The sequence below is a fragment of the Hippopotamus amphibius genome, chromosome 12 (genome assembly GCF_030028045.1).
Source record: "Hippopotamus amphibius kiboko isolate mHipAmp2 chromosome 12, mHipAmp2.hap2, whole genome shotgun sequence".
Taxonomy (NCBI): Eukaryota; Metazoa; Chordata; class Mammalia; order Artiodactyla; family Hippopotamidae; genus Hippopotamus; species Hippopotamus amphibius.
The window spans coordinates 55,411,382-55,429,517 of NC_080197.1; the positions used below are offsets into that span (position 1 = coordinate 55,411,382).

Sequence of the window (18,136 nt, forward strand, 5' to 3'; positions counted from 1 at the left end):
AATCTGTTACAAGATTAATTTAATTTTTGAGAACCTCAGTGGCAAATTAATGTAAAGTTATTGCCTGCCACACAGTTGACGTTATAAACAAGTTTTAAGAAAAACAAATTATGACTATGACCATGATCTTTCCTTACATACAGAGGTCACATTTTTTGCCAGTCTTTCCTACTCTAGATTCGAATGTAAAATGCTATGAACTCTGAGAATGTGATTGAAAGTTTGAAAGGTTCTGCTGCTCCTTTGGGCAATTGGTTTTCACATCAGAGTTAGTTGCTTTTGCACATAACTCAGGATCACTTTCGCTCTCTGACTTTCAACATCTCATCTTCATGTTTTAAATTCTTTAATGAAAGGATGCTTCAGGTGCACAAGCAAGGCGCCTGGCTTCACATCCTTTGGTCTCAAATGAATTCATTTGCTTGGTGGCACCATCGTGTTTAACAGCATTCCAGAATTTCAAGGGCCTGAAGGATATAAAAGCAATGCTTGCAAACCTTGGTCAGTCTGTAACACACTGGTTACGCTTCCCTGACTTACCGGTCAACTTCCAGGGCCACCACCTGCACACGTGCCCAGCCTATGCTCACTGTGGTTGTGGGCCAAACTAATGTCAGAGAACCCTTTCGTATATGGAGCTGAAATCTACAATCCTGTGATTTGCTCCCTCTGGGCTGGGCGCAATGGAAAGCTTATTGAGCACAGTTTAAGAGCGCAACTATCTTGTCACTTTTCTGAACAACTCTTTTCGATGCTAAACTTGTTTCTTTCAACTTGTTTCTAATTTACCCTGATTTCCAAATACTTTTTTTCTGCTTGTGTGCTTTTCATAGGCTCAGTACTGTCCGTTTTCTCTATGACAGAAGGGTTCCCAAATGGAACTGGCTTCTTGAACTGTGGTTCACTAATTTTGGGTGGAAGAGAAATACTTCCTTGGCTAGAGACTCTGTTTCCATCGCATGACACCCTAAAAGGAATATTAGCTGTTTAGCATCTCACACTCTGGCTCACATTGGACATACAGTCAACTCAAATCCCTAAAAAATGTGAATGCTTGTTAATCTGGGTCTCACTCAGTTTGCAGGCAAGTTTTATAAGCCTGGATAAAAGGATTCATCTTCAGCTGTTATTTCAAGTTCTTTATATCAGCCGGCAATTTCAGGTGTTCTAGGACTTTTTGGTCTTTTTTTTTTTTTTTTGCTACCATTCATTTTATCAGCTATCCTTTCTAGATATTTCAGTTGACAAATGAATAAGAATAGCTTTTGGTTACGTTATTATTTTGATTTAAAAAAATGTTGCAGAGATCAGTAACAGGTAGGAAGCCCTGCTTTGTGTCTGTAGAGTCTTCTCTAGAGGTTGACCTCAATTTTACCCAAGACTAAGTACAGTTGTTTAACTTTGGATTAATTTATTGAATATATTATCATCTAACTCGCCTCTCTCTCAGTCTTGTCTACAAGGATGTTCTGAGACACTTTGTTTGACACCTGCTGAAATCCTTCCCCTGATTGAAGGTTGTGATTCTGTCAAAAAAGGAAACAAGGTTAATTCAGCATCCCCTGCCCTACTGCACGCTTGCTGCTACCTGTTGACACCATTGCCCCTCCTCACTGGCAATAAAACTATGAGTGTAACAATCCTTTCTAGACTTTGCCTGGAACTAATATTGGGCTCCTTACTCTGTTGGAACTTAAAGGTAGCAGGTAAATCTGTTCGGACACAGTAGAGAATTGGAGAAGGGAAAACTTGAAAAGTAGGTCAATGAATTGAAAACACATTATATGGTGGAGCACATTCAGGCCCACGGTGGAGGACAGATTTGACGCTGATAGGTAATAGGAAGCAAAGTTAAGTGTCTGAGAAAAGTGTTTTAAACATGTGAGGAAGAAAATCTTGTGGAAATATGGGAGTATTTTGCAGGTGGCTTTTAAATGCATTCTGGTGTGAGTAGTTGAGAGCCATGTTTTAGGAAGATCGTGTGGGAATGGATAGACTCTATTGTGGAATAAGAATCCTTTTGTACTTAGGAACTGTCTGCATGTGAAGGCTGAAAGAGAAAAAAATAGAAAATTAAGAACTCCAGAGCAGAGCCCTAAAGGACTGAGAAGATGCATGACCCCTGAGACAGATGGGGAAGCTGGGAGAAGCCAGATTTAGGAAGGGAAGAAATGAAATCAGCTGCAACATTTCTTTCAGTTATGCAAATAATATGAAAATATAATGGAAAATATGGAAAAATCAGAGAAAATAAAATACACTTTCACCCATAATGTCTGGAAACAACAAATATCATCATTTTTTAATATCCTGCAAGTCTTTTGTAATATACTTATCTTTTTTTTTTTCCTGCTCTGTAGTAGCCTTTATGTTATTTTTTTTAAATTTATTTATTATTTTTGGGGGTACACCAAGTTCAATCATCTGTTTTTATACACATATCCCCATATTCCCTCCCTCCCTCGACTGCCCCCCCACCCTCCCCGCCCCAGTCCTCTAAGGCATCTTCCATCCTCGAGTTGAACTCCCTTTGTTACACAACAACTTCCCACTGGCTATCTATTTTACAGTTGGTAGTATATATATGTCTGTGCTACTCTCTCACTTCGTCTCAGCTTCCCCTTCACCCCCCACCCCCTCCCAAACCTCGAGTTCTCCAGTCCATTCTCTGTATCTGCGTCCTTGTTCTTGTCACTGAGTTCATCAGTACCATTTTTAGATTCCGTATATGTGAGTTAGCATACAATATTTGTCTTTCTCTTTCTGACTTACTTCACTCTGTATGACAGACTCTAGGTCTATCCACCTCATTACATATGGCTCCATCTCATCCCTTTTTATAGCTGAGTAATATTCCATTGTATATATATGCCACATCATCTTTATCCATTCATTTGTTGATGGGCATTTCGGTTGCTTCCATGTCCTGGCTATTGTAAATAGTGGTGCAATAAACATTATGGTACATGTTTCTTTTGGGATTATGGTTTTCTTTGGGTATATGCCCAGGAGTGGGATTACTGGATCATATGGTAGTTCTATTTGTAGTTTTTTAAGGAACCTCCAAATTGTTTTCCATAGTGGCTGTACCAACTTACATTCCCACCAACAGTGCAAGAGAGTTCCCTTTTCTCCACACCCTTTCCAACATTTGTTGTTTCCAGATTTTGTGATGATGGCCATTCTGATCGGTGTGAGGTGATACCTCATTGTGGCTTTGACTTGCATTTCTCTGATGATTAGTGATGTTGAGTATCTTTTCATGTGTTTGTTGCCCATCTGTATGTCCTCTTTGGAGAAATGTCTATTTAGGTCTTCCGCCCATTTGTGGATTGGGTTATTTGCTTTTTTTGGCATTAAGCTGCATGAGCTGCTTGTATATTTTGGAGGTTAATCCTTTGTCCGTTGTTTTGTTACTTATCTTTTTAATTGAGGTATAATTGACATATAACATTATACTAGTTTCAAGTACACAACATAATCAATGAGTCAATATTTGTGTATTTTGCAAAATCATCACAATTCAGCATCATACACAGTTACAAATTTTTTTTTCGTATGATGAGAATTTTTAAGATTTATTCTGATATGCAGTATAGTATTATTAACTATAGTTACCATGCAGTACATTACACCCCTAAGACTTACTTATTTTATAACTAAAAGTTTGTGTCTTTTGCCCCCCTTCACAGATTTCACCTACCCCTTACCCTTGCCTCTGGCCATCTGTTCTTTGTATCTATGATCCTGGGGGTGGTAAGGGTTTTTTTTAACTTTTTAAAAAATAATTAATTTATTGGCTGCGTTGGGTCTTTGTTGCTGCACATGGGCTTTCTCTAGTTGAGGCGAGCAGGGGCTACTCTTCGTTGTGGTGCATGGGCTTCTCATTGCAGTGGCTTCTCTTGTTGCTGAGCATGAGCTCAGTAGTTGCTGCATGCAGGCTCAGTAGTTGTGGCTCTCAGGCTTAGTTGCTCCATGGCATGTGGGATCTTGTCGGACCAGGGATCGCACCTGTGTCCCCTGCATTGGCAGCCAGATTCTTAACCACTGTGCCACCAGGGAAGTCCCAATTTTAAGCTTTTTTCATACTGTTTTCCACAGTGGCTACCATTTTACATTCCTACCAACACTGTCCAGGGGTTCCATTTTCTCCACATCCTCGCCAGCATTTGCCATTTGTGTTCTTTTTGATAACAGCTATTCTGACAGGTGTGAGGTGATCTCTCACTGTGGTTTTAATTTGTATTTCTCTGACAATTAATGATGTTGAGCATCTTTTCCTATGCCTATTGGCCATCTGTACGCCCTCCTTGGAAAAATGTCTATTTAGGTCTTCTGCCCATTTTTTAATCATTTCTTTGTTTGCTTGTTTGTTTGTTTGCTGCTGAGTTGTATGAGCTGTCTATATACTTTGGACATTAACCCCTTATTGGTCATATCATTTGCACATATTTTCTCCCATTCAGTAGGTTGTCTTTTCACTTTGTCACTGGTTTCCTTTGCCATACAAAAAAGCTTTTAAGTTTCATTAGGTCCCAATTTGTTTATTTTTGCTTTTCTTTCCTTTGCTTTAGGAGACAGGTCTGAAACAATATTGCTGAGATTTATGTCAAATAGTGTTCTGCCTATGTTCTCCTCTAGGAATTTTATGGGTTTTGGTCTTACATTTAGGTCTTTAATCCATTTTGAGTTTATTTTTATGTATGGTGTTAAGGAGTGTTCTAATTTCATTCTTTTACATGTAGCTGTCCAGTTTTCCCAGCATCACTTATTTGAAGAGATTGTAGTTCTCCATTGTGTATTCTTGCCTCCTTTGTTGTAGATTAATTGGCCATAAGTGTGTGGATTTGTTTCTGGGCTCTCTATGCTGTTCCATTGATCCATGTGTCTGTTTTTGTGCCAGTACCATACTGTTCTGATTACTGTAGCTATTCTAAAGTCAGGGAGTATGATTTTTTCATGTTTTTTTTTAATATAAATGTGATCATATAATAGTTGTCTTTCTCTGCCTGACTTATTTCAGTTAACGTAATGTTCTTAAGGTCCACCCATGTTGTTGCAAATGGCAGGAATTCGTTCTTTTTTATGGCTTAATAATATTCCTGTTTTATATATATATATAATCTCACATTTCTTTATCTATTCATCCATCAGTGGACACTTAGATTGTTTCCATAGCTTGGCTATTGTAAATAATGCTGCAGTGAACGTGGGGTGCAGGTATCTTTTCAAGTTAGTGTTTTTTGTTTTCATGCTTAGCATTCACATATAGTTTATGTCCTGTTCTTTTCACTTGCCATTAAGTTATGTATAATATCATGCATATTTTCATGGTGCTAAATGGCCTTCGTAAGTACATTTTAATAGCTGCTGACTCGTTTATGAAAATGATGAATTATGTCATAACATCCCAACCATTGGTCGTTTGGGTTCTTTTGTGTGTGTGTGTGTGAGTGAACTTTTCCTTCTTTATGGCTTTTTTAAAACACTATTTTGAATCATTTCCTAATGATAGATTCCTGAGTACCAGCATATTTCATGACTCTTGAGATGTGTTACTAAAGTGCTTTCTAAAAGAGCGGTACCAGTACCCTGTGCCACCAGCAGTGTGCAGCCTCGAAACCTTGAATGTTACTGGAACATTTAAATGGAAAGAGCATGTGGACAGATAGCAGTGGGAGAGATCAGGGCTGGAAAGATAGATTTAGGACTTCAAATAAATGAGTCCACATTATGAGTAGATGATTTCTCTGACGGGAAAATGAAGAGCAGTGTAAGGGGCTGGAAAGCTTAAAGAATTTTTAACCTTCTCCTTTTGTAGATAAAAATATGGGGTGCACAGACTTAAGTGCTGCTCAAGGTCATACAGATAACTGTGTCAGGACCAAGACTGGAGCCCCGTAACTCGACTTCTCCTGCACTGCTCTTTCACCATGTGATGCTGGGGTCCCATGATTGGACTGTGGGAATGGGATCTAGTTAATGAGGTTAGGTATACAAGGGGTCAAGTGGGAGGGGAGAAGAAAAGTGATACAGGAAGCCCAGGAGCATGACTTGTCATAGATGTTAGGTACATAAAAGAATCTAAAGTCGCCCCTCTGTGTCTCCTGCAGCATGGAAGTCAAAACAGAATAGAAAATAAACCTTGAGATTCAAAGTCTGGGTGGTCTCTGGCTCACTAGCCTCTTTTGGTTTTCTGTTAGCATTGAGAACTGGCTGTATTCCAGCTTCACAGATAGGATTGTAAACATTTACAAGCCCACCATCATTTTTAACCAGCCTACTCTTGCCATAGGTTATATAGCTTGTATCACACTAGCAGTAAAGGAAATGAAGTTAGCATAATGATTCGATCCACCGTAAATTATTGCTAGCCGCAGGTTTATAGCATATTGAAAAACTCAATTAATTAATCTGATAACACTTAAAATATTTTTCTTTTATATATTTTGGAATATGACTTCACCTGATACAAGAATGAAAAGAGAATTGGAACAATAAAATATAAGTTAGGAGTATAGATCAAAAATAAGAGCGGTCCAGGGTCAATTTCTCTTCTTTGACAAGTGCCATCATTCGGGTAGATTCAGGCACATATACCATTGCATGTGTGGTCAGGTCACCTTGACCTGACCTTTATAACTTATTGATTTAATTATTCAGCACATACTTATTGAGCGTTTAGGTATCACCAAGTATTAGAAATTGCTGAAATCAACAGATATCAACAAGATAAAAATTATTAGGAGAAGATTTCTGACTACAGGAAATAGACCACGTGAAGGTTATGGGGTGGGGAACAGTGTGAGATCCCTTCCTCTTATGGGAGGAAAGTCGTTGCCTGAAAGTGCAGAGGATGAGGACAAAAGGGCAGGAGAAGAGTTTGGAGCTGGAGAAAGCTGCAAATGTAGCTTCCCCTACTCTTTTCCTGGTCTTTGGACACCTGTGGTTGCTTACACTTTTCATACTTTAACTTTTATTTTATGATTCTTGGCATTTCCTCTTTAAAGTGATCATTTCTTTCTAAGTTGTCACAGGGTGATGTTGTTCACAGTCTGCTGGGTGATGAGAACATTCAAGATTAGAAATGCCTGACATGTCCTTGGTGAGGAGGAATGCCAAGTTAATTGACTCATTTCACTTGAATGAAAAAGAGAATTAGACATCAGACACTGACAGCACGTTTCTCATAAACGGCCATGTCGATGACTGATGGAGGAAGAACTGTTTTGTAAAGAAAGTAAAAGCAAAGGAAGGGGTGAGAAAGCACGAATCTCTGCTTAATGTTTTAAGCCACTGTGTCTTTTATTTATTTATTTATTGTTTATTATTTATTTTTTATTTATTTATTGGCTGCATTGGGTCTTCATTGCTGCACACGGACTCTCTCCGGGTGCATTGCGGTGTGCAGGCTTCTCATTGCCGTGGCTTCTCTTGTTACAGAGCACAGACTCTTGGCTCCCGGGCTTCAGTGGTTGCAGCACATAGGCTCAGTAGTTGCAGCTCTCAGGCTCTAGGGTGCAGGCTCAGTAGTTGTGGTGCATGGGCTTAGTTGTTCCGTGGCATGTGGGATCTTTCCGGACCAGGGCTCGAACCCATGTGCCCTGCATTGGCAGGCGGATTCTTAACCACTGCATCACCAGGGAAGCCCTGTGCCACTGTGTCTCAGAGAGTTGCTTAGTGAAGTCATTGACATGAGTTTAAACATCCAGTGGTCCTACACTCCTCAGGTTTGTAATAGTCATTTGGCTAATGGGGAGATACCTGACAGCTCTGTGTGCTTGTATCATTGGCCAGAGTGAAAGTACCTCTGGAAAGCAGCTCAAATGCACGGCCGTGATGTCAGAGCACAACCTTCCAGCCCTGTCTCTGTAGGTCTTTCACTGCTTTGGAACATCACACCCTCTACATGCCCTATAGTAAGAACGTGTTATAGGCCACTCGTTATGCCAGTGGTTCACAGAGGGTTGACCGGGGACCCCTGAGGTCCAAGAAGGCCTGTGCAGTTTTTATAATACTAACAAGTAATTTGCCTTTCTTACTCTCATTCTCCCCTGAGTGTACAGTAGTTCTTTAGAGGTTACATGATATATTCACGATCATGAAAAGAGTATGAAAATATTCTTCCCTTTCCGGCTAAATGGGTGTGAGATTGGGTTCCTTCACACACTTCAACTAAAAAACGTATAAAAACAGATTAGTACAAAAGTAGATACAAGAACCCAGCTGTTTTCTATCAAAACAGACATTTAAAAGACTTGGAGAAGTAGAAAATAATGCCACTATTCTCACTGATTTTTTTTGGCTTTGGAAAATGTATTTTCTTATAAATGTATTATGTTTGTTTATTGTTTTAAGTAAATAATGTGTTTATTAGTTTATTAAATAAAAATTTCTCAGCTTCATTTCTGTTGTGGTACATGTTGATAGATGTAGACCACATAAACAAAGCTCTTTGGGGTCCTCAGTAAATTTTAGAGTGCAAACCAAGAAGTTTGAAGATTGCTGCACTGAGCCCGTGTCCGTTTGTCCTCCTGGTTGATGCAACTTGAATATAAGAAATCTTTTCCAAATGTATCAGTTGGCCCCAAAGAGTAAATTACAGTCAAAGGTCCTTTTTCAGATCTGCTTTTCACTTTCTCTTCCTTGAGGTAAAAAACATGCCACGTCGGTAATCACAGTGTGTAAAACACGGAGATGTTGACCGTGTTTTCTCTCTTCCGCAGGTCTATTTGATTGCCACCTCACTGAAAATGCTTTTGAGCCTTGGAGAGGAGCCCACGGCTGTGGGCTGCCCATTTTTAACCACTGCCCTTGAAGGCCAGTTGCATGCTGAGGCAGCCATTGGTTGGGGACTCTGAGGACGGTGTTATATGTCAGAACCATTCTCTGGGTCACAAGCATTTTTAATTAAAGTTGTCCTATAAATAGCTTATATTCATTTCCTCTGGATCTCACAAGTCAGTAGAGACTGGGAGTTAAGCTTAGGTCAGGACATCTACCCAGATGCGGTAAATGAAACTGAACTTGAGGGATTAAGGGGATACTCCTCTTTTTTAAGATAAATGCACTGTCCTTCCAGAGAGGTGGAATTTGTTTTCAGTAAACATCTAGAAGGTATTTTTCTCCTGCAGTGGTGTTTCCCTTTCATTTTTTGATAAGTGGAGTTAATCGTTCTTTGAAATTTACCGTCAAATGAAAGGACAAGAAAGACAGATTTTGAAAACATTTGTCATAGAGCCAGTCTTGAGACTGCCCTTGGGGGTTACCAAAGGCACAGGACTGTGATTACTTGCTCTAGACACGGATGGTCTTTTAAATCCCATTGCTTCTTTAGACTTTGAAAATTGCATTTCTAGTGGAGACCCAGATCATAAATCCAAAAACAGATTTTAGATGAAAACGGTGAACTCTTTGCCTGTTTCGGAGCAGCAAGAATGTGGGGAAAAGGTAAAATTAAATCATATACAAGAGTAATTGCACTTGAAAACTGTTGTATTTGACTTAAGCAGCTTAGAATGTGAGGACGTCACTTTTATTCCTTTCAGGTAAAACACCTTTCAACTCACCCACAGTTTAGTCATAAGGATGTTTTTAAGACCTCAAGTAGCCACAGATTTTCTTCATGCACATCTTCATATTACACAGCTGCTGGTGTTCATGGTAACGGGTGTTCCCGGGCATTCGGGTTATGGCAGGTGTAGAGGCTCTGTCTGTGTAAACACCAGTCTGGGTGTCACTCCTGGTTGCCTCCCAAAGCACGTTGTGCTTCTCATCTCGTGACACTGTCTCCATACATCACAGTGTCATCTTCTTGCCTGAATCTCACTCCGCTGTCCGTGTGGACAGGATTGTCTATCTCATCCGCTCTTCATTTCTTTTTTTTTAAAATAAATTTATTTATTTTCTTATTGGTTGCGTTGGATTTTCGTTGCTATGCACAGGCTTTCTCTAGCTGTGGGGACCGGGAGCTACTCTTCGTTGTGGTACGAGGGCTTCTCATTGCGGTGGCTTCTCTTGTTGCAGAGCATGGGCTCTAGGTGTGTGGGCTTCAGTAGTTGTGGCACATGGGCTTAGTTGCTCTGCGGCATGTGGGATCTTCCCGGACCAGGGATTGAACCTGTGTCTCTGCATTGGCAGGCGGATTTTTAACCACTGCGCTACCAGGGAAGTCCCTCATCCACTCTTCTGTCTTCACTATGTACTTGGCTCATGGGTGGTGATACTACTTATATCCCTGGGAGATAGATGCCAAAGACATGGGGGTGAATTAAACGAAATACGTCCATTTAAGGAGCTCAAAGACAAATCAATTAAGGAATACAACTCAATGTGAGCAGTGTAGTAAAGAGGTAAGTACAGATGCTCTTGAGCTCAGGTGCCCTGGCGTTGTTCCTGCCACCACGTCGGGCATCACGACCCTGTCCACGTGGCATTTTAGCCAACAGTTTCAAACTCCTTTCCATCAAATCTCTTTAGTTAACTCTATATGGGGAAAAAAATAACTAACTTGGGTGTTCTTCCTTTTAATTTTTCTTAATCATCTTCTGATGCAGAGGTCAATGAACAATTTCTTAGAGGCAACCAGAAAAAAATACCCTAGCTGATCCCAAACTCGGTAATCAGTTCCTGAAAATCATGAGTTTCTTGTGTCACCATTTGACCCGCTTTCGTGTTTGACACTCATGCCGTCTTTGTTTTTAAATGTGCTCATGAAATACTACTCCTAGTAGTAGTAAGCAGGGTAGAGGCTAACATGACAAAGTGCTATTTGTTTTTAAGCGTTGTTCAAAGGGCTTCACCTTTTTAAGTCCATTTAATCCTCAGAACAATCCTCTGAAATAGGGACTGTTGCTATCCCTTTGTTACACTTGGGTACGTAGAGGGGAAGTGTAAGGTCACAGGGACAGTAAATGGTGGGGTTGGGATTCCAGTCCATGTAGCCAAGCACTGGCAGCCCAATTCTTTTTTTTTTTTTTTAATTTTATTGAAGCGTAATTGATTTATAATGTGTTAATTTCTGCTGTACCGAAAAGTGATTCAGTTATACATATATATATTCTTTTTTAATATACTTTTCCATTATGGTTTATCACAGAATATTGAATATAGTTCCCTGTGCTGTACGGTAGGACCTTGTTATTTATCCATCCTATCTATAATAGTTTGTCTCTGCCAATCCCAAACTCCTATTCCTTCCCTTCCCTACCCTCTTTCCCAACCTTGGCAACCAAAAGTCTGTTCTCAGTGTCTGTGAGTCTGTTTCTGTTTTGTAGTTATGTTCATTTTTGTCATATTTTAGATTCCATATACAAGTGATATCATATGGTATTTGCCTTTCTCTTTCTGACTTACTTCACTTGGTATGATCATCTCTAGGTCCATCCATGTGGGCTGCAAATGGCATTATTTGTTTTTGAAGGCTAATATTCCATTGTGCATATATACCACATCTTTATCCATCCATCTGTTGATGGACATTTGTGTTGTTTCCATGTCTTGGCTATTGTAAACTGTGCTGCTATGAACATAGGGGTGCATGTATCTTTTTGAATTATAGTTTTGTCTGGGTATATGCCCAGGAGTGGGATTGCTGGGTCATATGGCAACTCTATTTTTAGTTTTTTGAGGAAACTCTATATGACAACCCAATTCTTAATCACTGTGCCATGCTTTTTTTAGCAATTACAAAAAACATGTGCTGAATGAATGGGTAAATGAATAAATACCCAGTGTTACTCTCTATTATTTCGACTGGAGTCTTAAGTAATTTGTGTCTTGCCTGTCTCCATTTAACACGCACACTCACCAGTTTGCTAGACCTTCAGTGGGTGATATCTTCAGAAAGCTTTTCTTTTCTTTAATAGCTTGAAAGGAGATGTTTTGAGATTTTTTCATTCATCTTTAATTTTTTATTTTTTGAGTTTGACAATTTGTTGAGCTTGGCAATTAGAAAGCACATTTTTAGAAACATGGAAATCCATTTTTGCTGGACTATGGATTTGTAATTCAAATAAGAGAAATTTGCCAGATTCAAACCTCACCTTGTTCCCTAAATGGTACTTAAATCTGTGGATTCAAAGAGATGGCATTGGTCATTCCACAGAGACTTCAATGTCTTCACCTTTCTGGGTCAAATCAGATTGAGGCTTCTTGGCTTATTGCTCAACACTCGGGGCGTTTTTATTCACAAGCTTAAGATCTCACATCTGAGAAAAACGATGCTGTGCGTTCCCTTTTCCTGTGTCTGGTTGAATGCTTAGTAGTAGTAACTTCTGGTAAAATCGTGGACAGTGTCCATGATCAGAGCACATGAAAGGAAAAGTTTCTGTGTGTTTTATGCCAAGCCATTGCCTTTCACTTGACCTTCACAGAAGCACTAGGAGACTAGGAAATGGTTTACTTGTGAGTAATTATTAGAACCTAGGTGATTTCATTTCATTTGATTCATTAATTAGGTGTTACGTTCTATAGTGTAAAAGAAAGTGTGACATGATAATCTCAGATGGCTGTGGAAAATGTGTCTAAAAGCTAATTAAGAATTATCGAAGTGTGTTAGAGTGGGTCATTAGAGTGGAAAACCAGAGCAATTAGAAAACAGTCCATTGAAGCTGTGGCAATTGATCTGGGTCCTGCCACCAAGGGGAGAGTTGGAGGTGTGCCTTTAAGGGGCCCTGTATTCCTGTTGGAGGGAACGGCTCAGAGATGGAAAGGGCAGGGGGATAGGAAAGTAACAAATGGTTTGGTGGGCTATAGAAATATTTAGAGTAAAGAAAGGACAAGGCAAAGCCCTCCCATAATCAACATCAGCCTGCCCCCCACTTCCTTCAAAACACCTCCCCAAATAAATCATACAGTGTAGGTAAGGGAGCCAGCTACACAAGTGACGCTGTTAGGCACATGGCCAGGCCTCCCTGTTCCCCAGCGAGATTGCCACCTCAGAAGACATTCCTATGTGAACGCATCATCTGTTTTCATCCAGAGAGTCACTGGGGTGGAGAGCATCCCATTCAAACATGCATTTTGAGGCTTTTTCCACCTGTCGGGCAAATCCTTCCAGATGTCACCTCTTAGTAAACATCAGCTGGTTTGTGCTGAAGGAACTCAGCACAAGGGTGAATTGTCGGTATGTGCGCAGGTGGCACTGACTTTAATTCAAAGGACATCGTGTTTGATCTTGGTGCCTATCACATAGCAGATGCTCAGTAAATTATTTCCTGCTTTTCCCACTTCGGTTATTCAGTTTACTATTGATTTTTTTAAAAAAACTTTCTCATGTATTTTCCTTTGTTCTCTTTTAAAGGAGAGATTTAAGGAAGCTGAGGAAATATACCAGGCTGGAGTAAAGAACTGCCCAGATAGCGCAGACTTACACAACAACTATGGAGTTTTCTTGGTTGATACTGGTAAGTGAGATTACAGAGAACCTGTTCTGTTGAAATGAGGTAATGCTATCTGTCAAGCTAAATGGAAACCACCCAAATAATGCCTCAAAAGTAGGACTCACTGGGCTTGGCAGGAAGCTCGCACCATTGACAGTCACATTGTACTTTGGGGCTGTCATTTCTCTAAATCTTCAAGCTCAGTTCAGCAAATTCCGCCCAGTTCTTATAATCAGATCGCTAAGGAAGACTCCGCAGGTGGCAGAGGACTGATGATTTAATGAGTAGCAGTCTCCTTAAAAAGCGTTTATAGAAGTTTATAAATCTGTGATGATGAACTGTTCTCTACCACGATGCAGAACCTGCCTCTGAATCTATTTACTGGCGGAAGGTAAATACTTTTCTACAGCTGATTAGAAAGTCTCCAGAATTGTTCTTTATGTGATATATACTACAGAAACTGTACCATTATAATTGAGAGTACTCTTGTAGGACAAGTGCTATATAAAATACACTTACTTGATGTAATGTAAAACTGTACTGGGCAGGGATTCTGTTTTCTTTATGATTTGTGCCCCACATACCGTTGGCATGTTACAAATACTTATAAAGAATGAAAAGATACTTGAATTTAATACAAAAACACTACTTTGTTCTCATTGACTATTAGACTACCTTCCCTGCAGTAAGAGTCAATTTTAATTATTTTGTCAATATGAAATGCTTGAAAAGGGTTTTCATTTTCTAAAATATTTGAAGCCCTTCTGTTTCATAGAACATAAATTTACATTCCGACACAACTAGGAAAGATCCCTTACCTTCTGCAGGTAAAATTGTTTCATAGTGCCACCTGCTGGTTCGTTAGCAACATAATAATAAATTAGGTGTCAAAGATTTTTTAAAAAGGGAGAAGAGACCTCCTGTTGGCCTGGTATAGCCCTCTTCCTTTCACTTCAGCTACAAAATATCCCATCCCAACTCCCAGCCCCCAAAAATCTCACTGACCACGCTATATACCTTCCCACCACTCCCACTGCATTCACATTTTTATACTGGGTGAAATTCTCCCTGTCACCCGTACACAGACTTATACATACGTAGAGTCTCTTTCGGCACCTCCTAGTCAAACTTGCATTCAAAGAAGATAGACTTGAGAAGATGTCTGGGCAGGTAATAAACATCCCACACCATGTAGAACTTCAGACTGTTCCACAATTCCTTCACTTACGTGTAATTTCACCAGGAAGCTTCTTTGGGGGACCTTATCATACTGGAGAGACTTGATTCTAGTTTTGGCCTTTATCCTCACTTGCCCTGGGATTTTTTATCAAGTTTCTTAATATCTTTGCACTTCTATGTTTTTAATCTGTAAAATGATAATATTTTTTAGTATCTTTTAAATCCAAAGAGGCAACTAAATGCTATCAAAAGGAAGCTAAATAACATCAACATATCTGCAAAAACCATATGAGATCATTTAATTAAAGTGTTTTAAAATATACAATGCATTGGACAAATGCAAGGTGATATTATTATTATTTTAAAAGTCCCATTCAATTAATACCATCTAAACAAAACCATATGATTTAAAAAGAGGTTTTCAAAATACAGCAGCTACCTGCTTATTTAAAGCAGTGCCTCAGTCACTAGATTGTAGTATAATCATAATTGTGACAGACCCTCAGCAATTGCTTCAGGACAGCTTTCTTTCTATAATAGCTCATTCCACTTTTTGTATATCGAGAAGCAACAATATCTTGTATAACTAACAATCTCTGATCATCTCAAAGCATCATATTAGCTAGGGCGATGGTCAGAAAACACGTTGACTAAAATAATACATTTAATAAAAGAAATAGGTTTTAGTTTTCATTGTTCTTTTATTATTAATTTCTTTGGAAGTGAAAATGAATAGTGAAAGGGTCCAAAGTTCGGCAGTGGCAAGGAGAAGCCAAAATGTGAGCTCACTTACAAACTGAATAATTGGTGGTGTGGCTGTAAGAAAAATGATCATCAGAAGAGAAATGAAAGAATTTGTGTGTCTTATAATTAAGGCATGTTCTGCTCTTACCAACCTACCGGTTGGTTGCAGGCTCTCCAGAGAAGGCGGTGGCCCATTACCAACAGGCCATCAAACTCAGCGCAAGCCATCATGTGGCCATGGTGAACCTGGGGAGACTCTACAGGTCATTGGGAGACAACAGTGTGGCTGAAGAATGGTACAAACGGTAAAGTTCCTTTTTTTCCACTTTGTAAGTCACCCAGAGACCTCTGCAATTAACCATCAAATTAGTGAGTTGGAACAGATGCTCTCAGAATACTAGCATATTTTGCCAATGCAGGCAATACAGATCCTCCTCTCCAAAGAGAAGAGTACAATAAACGGTGCTTTGGGGGTAAATGATATCCCAATTAATGACTTTTTTGCCGGCTGGTTAAAACGTCGTGCTAAACCAAGGTTGGAATTTAATTCCCATTTCAGTTAGTCTGTTGCTTTCTGAAGCTAAGGACTACAAGCCAAACTACAAAGAGCAGTTTCAGAAATGGATCGAGGTGAAGAACTGTGTGCACATCAAAAGGAGTCTATCCCTGTAAATGGGAAAGATCCTTGGGGCTCAGTTTACGTATTGGTAGGTCACTAGAGACGTTCTTCTTTTTTCTTTTCTTTTTTAAGAACTTTTATTGAGATATAATTGACATACGATAAATTGCATATATTTAAAGTGTAAAATTTGATGTTTTTTTTCTTGTTAGTAATGTGTATATGGCAATTCCAATCTCCCAATTCATTCCCCCCACACCCCACCCCCCACTTTCCCCCCTCGGTGTCCGTATGTTTAGAGATATTCTTATAGTCAGAGGGTGGCACCGTGATCTTTTTGTAACATTCATCTTGATATAAAAACAAAGACCACATGGGATCAGAGTCTCACATCATGGAGAGTGGTCCCTAAATCTAAGTTTCAACCTTTGGAAATGTACCCATTAGAAGAAAAGTGTCTGTTTTCTCAACATTCAGCGCCCTGCAGGTGGCACGCAAAGCTGAGATATTATCACCGTTGGGAGCTCTCTATTACAACACGGGCAGATACGAAGAGGCTTTGCAGATTTACCGGGAAGCCGTGGCCCTGCAGCCGTCCCAAAGGGAACTCCGCCTGGCACTGGTGCGTAGACAGATAAAAGAAGGAAGATGGAGCAGGGAACAGGTGCATGGCATGGAATACCGGGAGCTGTAGTCAGTAAGCCGCGAAACGGGAGCTAGAATGCTGTACTGTGTCCATTTATGAATATTCATATAGCCAACGCTAGAGCCGTTCACCAAAGATGCAGATGCTAAAAACACTTGTAAGTTTTTGTTTTGAAATAATTTCGAACTTACAAGAATTGCAAGAATTTTAAATAACTCCCATATAGTCTTTCACGCAGATTCATGAATTTTTAGCACTTTGATGCATTTGTTTATCACCCTCTCGTGTGTGTATGTACGTGTATATGTACACATATGTATGTGCATATTTAGATATGTGTATGTGCACATACATGTTGTTCATACATGATATTTTTTCTTGAGACGTGAGAATTATAGATCTCATACCCTTTATTTCTAAATACTTCTCAAATAGTTCCTAAGAACAAGGACATTCTCTAACATAACCACAGTACAGTTTTCAAATTGAGGAAAATTAATATCAACAATGTTTTTTGGTTTCAGTTTTTGGATCATTACTCTTCCTTTTCCTTAGATTTGCAGTAAAACAAACTTGCTATCTTGTTATAAATACAGTGTTCTTTTGAAACCATAGGAAAAGATTTCTCTTTGACATAGTCAGCTTTTTAAAAGAGGCACAAGTCATTCCACTGAATAGCTTTGATGTTCCTGCCATTCATACACAAATGCAGGCACGTGCCTAAATAAATACAGAAACAACGGAAGGCTAAAGCCTATCAACTCTGGTAGTCAGCCCTCTTTGCGGGTCACAAGGAGATGCTGAGTACTTTTGTGGGAAGTGTTTCCTGAATGGTTTATTTGATAAGGTGATAACCAAGTGCCTTCTAAGCCAAGGTCACTGTGGTTTTGCAGGCTCAGGTTTTGGCCGTGATGGGTCAGACAAAAGAAGCTGAAAAGATGACCAATGACATTGTGTCAGAGGAGACCGGCTGCCTGGAATGCTATCGCCTGTTGTCCGCCATCCACAGCAAGAGGGAGCAGCACGACAAGGTAGAGAGGACACTGTTTGGAGTTGTTTGGGTTCATGGGTAGAAAATAGGTTGCACCTGAATGGCCCTCCAGCCTGCACGCTCACAAGGCTGAGCAGTCTTGAGCATCGTCCTATTTTATGGGCACTTTTCACAGATACCTACTTGATTCCTAAGATGTCCCCTTGAGAGGATATTTTCTTGGTTCATCCTTGTTCTGAAGAGTTTATGTGGTATTATGTCATTTGCTCTCAGCTAACTCGACAAAGATAAAGACTAACATCTGTATGCTAACAACCCTTTAAGGCAGGTCAGTGGCCCTGTGTTGCAACTGTACTGTTTCTCTCCATTTTAAAAGTCACATAACTGGTAAATACATGAACTGATTCAATAAAATATTTATCGAATGCCTGCTATATGCCAGACAATGTGCTGGGCAATGGGAATAAAATGGCATGGAAAAAAAAGAAAACGTTGCCCTGTAAACTGGAGTTTACAGTCGAAGAGGAGACAGAGATTGAACAAGTAATCACAAAACCAGTGTGGAATCAAAGCTG

The 18,136-nt window shown here is 39.7% G+C and overlaps 1 protein-coding gene across 6 annotated transcripts in view; it reads left to right on the forward strand.

The window, feature by feature from the left end:
* Positions 1–18,136, forward strand: part of TMTC1 (transmembrane O-mannosyltransferase targeting cadherins 1) — a 264,322-nt gene that overhangs the window by 231,801 nt on the left and 14,385 nt on the right. For 4 of the 6 annotated variants that reach the window (XM_057702301.1, XM_057702307.1, XM_057702303.1 and 1 more), the window contains 4 exons: positions 13,304–13,406; positions 15,475–15,610; positions 16,402–16,588; positions 17,464–17,601. In XM_057702301.1, the coding sequence (XP_057558284.1) occupies positions 13,304–13,406; positions 15,475–15,610; positions 16,402–16,588; positions 17,464–17,601 (564 nt within the window). The remainder of the gene's footprint in view (positions 1–13,303; positions 13,407–15,474; positions 15,611–16,401; positions 16,589–17,463; positions 17,602–18,136) is intronic. The other 2 variants (XM_057702302.1, XM_057702305.1) reach the window with 1 other exon arrangement.